Consider the following 7926-nt stretch of genomic DNA (forward strand, 5'->3'; position numbering starts at 1 on the left):
ATAAACACTGTCACAACTTGGTAAGTTAAGTCGATCAAAACTGAATAATGAATATTTTCCGCAAAGTACCTAGTAAAGTAGTACACTGCGCGTGGCTCAACATGCATTTGGCCTTTTTTTCACTTGGAATTGCCTCTTGGCATATGCGGGAAGTTTGTAAAACTAATAAGATTGTTTTTAGAACCAATAACTAATTAAGTAATAAAGATATTATCATCAAAAGAAAACCTGTTATATTGCTATGATACGTGTACAAATGGTTTCCGCGTATTCGTGGTCGATGAAGCACGAATACGCATACATTTTAGGCTCAAGATTCGCATATTGGCATCTACATATAAAAGCTTGTAATCAGTAAACATCGTGAGTCAAACTCTAACACCCTGTAGTGACAGCCTGCTCGTCAGACAGAGGTCAAATTGATCACCCTTCAACATGTTTAAACTGGTACGTCAAAAAATTGCAAATCATCTCCATTTTTATCATAAAAAGGTATTTTGATCATAGAATGCTTCCATTATCCAAGTTCTTTCATAAAAGCTGCCATCAATTCTGATGTAGAGGTTATTTGGGTAATACTGCGTTCAGGTATAATCTGAGGAAAGGCACTACGCAACGTACCTATTAATTACGAAATGGGTTCAACGGTCGACCCTTGCGTTGTAGCCATCATTCGCAGGTTTTCATATTCGTGGTCGAATTTTGCTTAAATATAAGCTAAGTAAAGCCAGCAGATGCCCTTTAAATGGGTGATAACGAGGTTACTTTCTTGCGTTGCGGAATTTTTTATCTGTGAATTGCAAGGGCATTGACTTTAAATGTTCTTGTTTACTTTAACAATAGGAAATATAAAATGATGCTGTTAAAATACTGACAGTATTGTTTGCCGGTGTTACTTAGCATCGTTTTATTACATCTATCCCCTTGTCTCCTTCTGATAGTTTTCTGCTAGCATTTGCTCTATATTCAATTAATTATTATTGACTTCTTGCAATTCAAAGTGTCAAAAAGTATCCCAACCCAGTCTTTTGTAATTGTATTTTACGGCTCTGAAGCATTTCAAAATCTAAGGTAAGGTGTAAGGCCCCTGAATTAAAATTAAAACAGTTGCAATTTTGCACCACGCATCACATCACACGTAGTGGTAATTGGAATTTTTGGTTGGTGAACAAGTCCCTCTTGTTCTGAGAGGAGGCCTGTGCCCAGCAGTGGTACGTTTATAGGCTGGAATGGTGGAACATATTAGTCAATTTTCGTAACACATAGGATGCGGCGGTTAAAAATTTCAGAACACCAATAATATTAAAATATTCTTTTCAGATTGTCATTTTCGCCGTTGCCGTCGGATGCCCATGCGCGCCAGCACCGGGTGGGCTGGTGGCGTATTCCGCACCCGTGGTGTCACCAGTTCAAGTTGTGTCCCCTGTGGCGTCCTACGTAGTGTCCCCAGCAGTGTCGACTTATTCTGCTCACTCAAGTTCGGTCGTGCACAACGCTCCAGTATACGCCGTACCCGTGGCGTCCGCACCTCTAGTGCATTCAGTGCCGTTGGCGTATTCTTCTCTTCACCCTGTTTTTGTTTAAAATTTTTATGTTTACTTTAATTATTATCTAACAATAAAAAATATATGTCTATTTGTAATAATAATCTATTGAATCTATGTAATTCTGTAACAAATTATTGTCATTTTGATTGCCAGATATAAATAAATTAATATTATTATAAATTATGTAATACTGTACTTCGAGTTAAAGCAGACCTTGTTATTTGCATGAGCACAGTTTGTAAATGGTATTGATACCTGGAATATGATGTAACTTTAAAGATATTTGCATCATTTAAACTACATAATAATGAAATAAATTACTATAGTCAAATTTGTTTTATTATGTCATAATAGGCCATTCAACCAATACTACTGAAGTAATAACTGTAGCAAAAAAAACAATTAAGGCATTATGTGACCTGAAGTTCTGCGATTTATAGGTCGAATTTTCATGATACAATGGGATTTGAATCATATTGCTAAGCAGATATTATAACAGTACCTAAGCCATATAATCATTGATAAGTTAAAAGTTAAGTAAGCCAGGAAAAGTTTTTTTTTGTGTTTTGAAATAAAAAGGCGATCAAATTTAGCCTACTCTTTTGGTTTGAACCATGTCATGTGTGATAAAGTGATAAAACACAAGTGTCGGAAATATTTATGTTTATACGTTATGCCAATCAAATGTATGGAAAGTGTAAACAAACCGATTTCATCAAAAATCTTGTAAAAACACCCACTGGATCAAATCAATAACACATTTATCTATAATTCGTGTCTTTTAACTAGACGTCTAATCACTTTTTTCACCAAAGTTCACTTGATTTAAATATTTAATTTTCATTTGAAACATCTGCGTCAAAATCTGACGCTACTTCTTGAATGAAACTCGTGTACTTATATAATCTATAGTAGCATAGACTAGCGTAGAGATGGTGGAAAATTTGACATTTTAAAAATCGATTAATACTCGATAAGTGATCATTATTTATTTACCTTAAAATTAAAAATTAGTTACTGCTTTTATAATTGAATAAACAGTCTTTGGAATTAAATCAAGTATATTGTAAATAATAAAAATAGACAAAAATACTTTGATGATCGATTTACTGAACAGATTAATTATTTTGCAAAAGGTTCTAGGTTTTCACATCATTCATGTCTGTGGTCGGGTTAATTGCGTCTTTGTTTACCCTTTCTATAAATTGGATTGACATAAACCATACTTTTGTTGATGTCAACTTCACAAAATGGATTAATATTTATTTACCACGTCCTTATAGGTGATTTCTACGACAGATTTTTTTTATACGGCTTAAAAACATCTTTCTTCAAGTCGTGGTGGTTTCCTTTTTGCTTTCCACATCGTAGTGCTGGAGTCCGGACTGGAGTTCGTAGTTGGCCAGAGAGAGCGCTGCTACTCACTTTTATAGCAGCTCCCTTAGTCGCGTTTTACGACATCCCCGAAAAGAGAAAAGGCCTTGCTATTCTAGTTAAAGTTGGAGATGCACAGACTTTTCCCTAAACATACCTACTTTAATAGATATGAAAAACAATTGTACCTAATTGTAATAATATTACGATAAAACTTTTTTCTACGCACGACTAAAGTATGGAACTAGCTTCCTGGGACAGTGTTTCCGGAGCGGTACAACTTAGGGTTTTTAAAAAAACCGGCCAAGAGCGTGTCGGACATGCCCAAAATATGGGTTCCGTAGCCATTACGTAAAAAATTAGTAATATTTTTCTAAGGATTTCGTATTTTATACAGAATCTTCCAAGTTTAGGTATATTTTATACCTTAGGCTGCTATTTAAAGTTTGATATACTTACTACTATTATGATTTTTTATTAAATTTTCCACCCACTGTTTTAGATTTTAGAGGGGTTTACGCTCGATTTTAATGAAAATTTGCACTTTAAATTTGAATTTTTGCAAACAAATCACCATTCATCAACCAAATCACCAATCAAATTTTAGCAACCCCCTAATGATTATATTCGTGCAAAATTACAGCTTTCTAGCATTGATAGTCCCTGAGCAAAGCCGCGGACGGACGGACAGATAGACAGACAGACAGACAGACATTGCGAAACTATAAGGGTTCCGTTTTTGGCATTTTGGCTCCGGAACCCTAAAACGAGCCTATCACTATCAGTCTCTCAAAGGGCTGGCAACGCACCTGTGATACCCCTCGTGTTGACAGGTGTCCATGGGCGGCGGTCATTGCTTCCCATCGTGTAACCCACATGCTTGTTTTCAATCATTTCATTTCATTTCATTGTATGTACGTACAGCGTGTAGATTTCATGATCATAATTTAGTCTGAAGCGTTCATTTATTTTTGAAAGCAAGTAATTTCATTTGATACATTTTGGGGACAGTTTTAGTTTTAATTTAAATTTGATTCAAAGTTATTATGTTTTTATATTCAACAGCCATTGGATTACACTTATTGTGAATTTAACAATGCAGTGTGATTCCCTCAAAGTTGTCACATGTAAGTCAAACACCACCAACACCGTATTTGGAACTACCATATCGTACATATCGAACCACTACGCCTATTTCATTATCAAACTAATACACACTTTTAACTTTTAACTAATACACACTTAATTAGGTAAGCAATCTTACGGTTAATTTAACACTCAAAGGCCGTTGGGTGAAGCACATACTTTGCTATGGTTTTAAGGTACATCTATTCAGGTAATCAGCTGAAGTGAACGGCCCTTTATCAAATCGTTCAAGGCAAACACGGAAACAACGCCTGAGTATCTATCCCTGTTAGCAGAGTTGTCGTATTAAACCCTATCGGTTTAAGGTCGAAAGCGATTGTTGGCCCGCGCCCGACCACCGACGCAATCAAGGTGCTTTTCTTTCCGCGAATGATCGCAGCCAACGCCCGCTTGCATATTTCCCTACGTCACAAAGGTATCTGGAATAGCTACGCCTACAGTACTAGTTTGTATAAAAGCCGAAGCATTAGGGGTAAACGGCACAGTCTCTCGCACTACCGAAAACAACACAGACCACAATGTTCAAGCTGGTGGTGTTGTCTTGTGTGGTGGCCCTGGCGGCCGCTAAGCCTAGTGCCATCGCCCCGTGGGGCTTGGGGTTGGCTGGTCCTTTGGTGGCGCCGGCGGCAGTGGCTCCTCTGGGGCTGGCCGGCCACGGTGCGCTGTGGGGTGCGCCTGCCCTCGCGGCTTATAACTACAGGGGCCCGGTGTCGCTGGCTCCTGGCCAACCCGCCAGCATCCTGGCTGCTGACGGCAGGCCCCTCGACACCCTGAGCGTGAACTTAGACCGCGCCGCACACTACACCGCTAGGGCTGTGGACCATGCTGGTCTTGGTGGACTCCACTTGCTGAAGAAGCGCTCTGTTGTGGTTGGTGCTCCTCTAGCTGTGTCCCACGCGGCGCGTATCGACCTCCCTGCTGCCCGCCTGGTGGCTCCCGGACACATCGGTGCTCTGGGTTGGCCCGCCGGCGTTGGCGCTCTCGGGTGGCACGGCGCCGCCGCCCCCTGGGGTGTGGCTCCCCTGGGTTTGGGACACGCTGCCGGTCTGGGACACCTTTGGTGAACAATGTACAAATTAGAATATAATTGATCGATCTACCTAATATATAAAGAGAGTTACCTATACAAAATCTATGTCTTTCAATATTATTTGTTAATAATTTATTACCCCCCCTACCATGTTTAATTAACCCTAGTGAATTTTAACGTCATGTTTCAGATTAATTATTAATAACTTGATTTAGTAATCGTAGTGATAATTATAGTGAAGAATATTCAGAGGCGTCTTTACCTATAGTGCAAGGTGTGCGTTGCACACGGGCGCAGCGGTGTTAGGGGCGCCGGCCGCGGCACTTTGTACCTATTTCATTTTGACCGCGCGCTTCCACGATGGCACTAAGCATAATATAAGCACTAATATATGCTCATATTTTATAAGTTGGTGTTTTTAAATGTTACAAAATACCTTAGGAAGGTATTATTAGATTTTCAATAAAAAATCAAACAAGTAAGGTTTGCATTTGGTTGCAAGCTTTTCTATAAGCTCGTCTGAGTGATTAATCACTCCGAAAACGGGGCATTGCATGATTGTTCTAAATATTGACAGTTTATATTTTGTCCAAAGCAGTTCTATTTAGTTTTTGAAACATCATCGTCACTATTCCAACCTATATTTCATCCCACTGCTGGGCACAAACCTCCTCTCAAAAGAGAGGACTTGGGCCGTAGTTCCCACGCTGGCCCAGTGCAGATTGGGAACTTAACACACAACATTGAATTACTTCACAGATTTCCTTACGATGTTTTCTTACGACTTAAAACCTTTAAAACATATTTTCGTACCACATGAATTTCTAAAAGCGAGCCCGGGCTTGAAACCACGATCACAGAGTAACTAATAGTACTACCGTACCACGCCACGCCACGATCCTCTGCGTGAAAGGCCATAGGTCAAAGCACGGCCACCACGGCTTTTTGACAGATTGAAATATCGTTTAAAATTGATCAATATTTCACAAAAGTCATTAGTTATGACGAACGGATGGCCAAGTGGTTAGAGAACCTGACTAATAAGCTTGAGGTCCCGGGTTCGATTCCCAATGTTTGTTCTTGAATCTTGGATGTTGAATATGTACTTAAGTATGTTTATCAGTTGCCAAGTATCCATAGTACAAGCTTTGCTTAGTTTTAGTTTGGGATTAGGTCAATCGGTGTCAAGTGTCCCATGATATTTATTCTTTAATTATTTAGTGGACGTAAACAGAAAAAAAAGTTTCTACACATTCTTTGGTTGCAGATTACAAATTATTGTACCGTATTTCTTGAATTTATCTTCGATTTAATTAATTAGACCTTATTTGGTTTGACATAGGTAGTTTAATTTGATTTTATTTAATTGACAAATACTAAAGTGAAATGGATTTTAATCAGGCAATTAATTATACATGAATGTCATGGAAATTAATTTAATTTAATCTGTTGACTATAATGCCCAAGTAATTTAATTATTTTAATAGTTATTACTTATGAAATTGCAATACCATATTGGTAATTTTTACCCACTATGCGCGTGACCCGACACTCACTTATTAATTAATATCAAGTAATTTCAATTACTTATTAGTACTTAATTATTTCATAACATTTAAATTCAGTAACTAATAAAAATTATTTAGGAATTGCATTTTGTAAACAAAGAATATTATATTTTACTACCTATTTATAGTTCCAAATTAAGCATTTTCCATTTATTTCAGGTACCTATTTTTCGTCTTAAAACAGATCGCTCCATCGACAAGTTGGCGTGAATAAAAAAACAAAACTAACCATAGTTATGCAAAATATGCATATACCAATTTCATGTTTACCGTTCGATTGATATTACTAACGAATACCGAATAAATATAACCGAAATATACTTTTTTTAGAAGTATTTCACCACAAGAATTAGTAATTGAATTTAGTTCAATTCATGTGAACACAATTTTTTTCTTTTTACAGCATTTAAGTAAGTACCTACTTAAAAGCTTTTTCATCTCTCCTGTTCGGAAAGTTTAATTTTCATGGGTAGATAGCCGGGTGGAAAATTGCGTTTTCATATCTAGGGTGGAAAGTATTTTTTTTAAATTTTTCGATTAGCCACCGGAGGCGAAGATAATTGAGTTACGTCAATAACACTTTTTTTTCACGTTTCCGCATGGCCATCTAGATGCACGTCATGACCGAGGAGCTTATATACAACACTGGAGGTTGAACGCCGAACATCCGTTTAAAACAAGAAATTTGATCTTTATTACGTCACGAACATATTCCATTTCTTTCTTTAGTTAGGTTAAGAAAGAGATGGAAGTCACTCGTGAAATGTAAAAGAAAGAAATGGAATATATAAATAAGTAATAAAGGTCAAACTTCTTCGTTCGGCGTTCAACCTCCAGTTTTGTAGGTATATAAGCTCCTTGGTCGTGACCAACTCGATTTTTTTATAGTCGGCCGTGGCAATTAGCCAAGTCGAAAAGGTACCGTTGGAGGTTGGATATAAGTAAATTCAATTTACTAAATAGTGAAATTCAGTTGAATGTTATTCTCATTTTTTTGTACTATTTTACTTTCCTCACAGTCGAAATGAAAAGTAGAGTGTCTAACTCGTGTGAAATTACTCATTTCCCCTCGAACTATTGGCGCTCTCACTTTGTTTGAGCGCCAGAAATATCTCAGGTGAAATGGGTCACTTTCCACCCTAGGTTATCAATCTACTATTGTTCTTAAAAAAAATATTGTGTTGTTTTTTACTTTTAACTTATTTTTGGTTATACATTGCTACCACAATATTATAAAAACATAATGAAGAAAAAAACGAAA

The 7926-nt window shown here is 37.4% G+C and overlaps 2 protein-coding genes across 2 annotated transcripts; both read left to right on the forward strand.

The window, feature by feature from the left end:
* The first annotated feature begins 341 nt into the window (after window positions 1-341).
* On the forward strand, window positions 342-1878 carry LOC141430495 (uncharacterized). The gene is made up of 2 exons (XM_074091215.1): window positions 342-447; window positions 1321-1878. The coding sequence occupies exons 1-2, from the start codon at window positions 436-438 to the stop codon at window positions 1582-1584; spliced, it is 276 nt and encodes a 91-aa protein (XP_073947316.1). The 5' UTR covers window positions 342-435; the 3' UTR covers window positions 1585-1878.
* Window positions 1879-4529: 2651 nt separating this feature from the next.
* Window positions 4530-5198, forward strand: LOC141430488 (uncharacterized). Its single transcript, XM_074091207.1, has one exon. The coding sequence runs from the start codon at window positions 4586-4588 to the stop codon at window positions 5129-5131; it is 546 nt and encodes a 181-aa protein (XP_073947308.1). The 5' UTR covers window positions 4530-4585; the 3' UTR covers window positions 5132-5198.
* Window positions 5199-7926: the final 2728 nt, after the last annotated feature.

The sequence above is a fragment of the Choristoneura fumiferana genome, chromosome 8, assembly GCF_025370935.1.
Source record: "Choristoneura fumiferana chromosome 8, NRCan_CFum_1, whole genome shotgun sequence".
NCBI classification, from domain to species: domain Eukaryota; kingdom Metazoa; phylum Arthropoda; class Insecta; order Lepidoptera; family Tortricidae; genus Choristoneura; species Choristoneura fumiferana.

Coding starts and splice junctions, on each gene's coding strand:
- LOC141430488 (XM_074091207.1), top strand. CDS start 4,586: ATGTTCAAGCTGGTGGTGTTGTCTTGTGTGGTGGCCCTGGCGGCCGCT.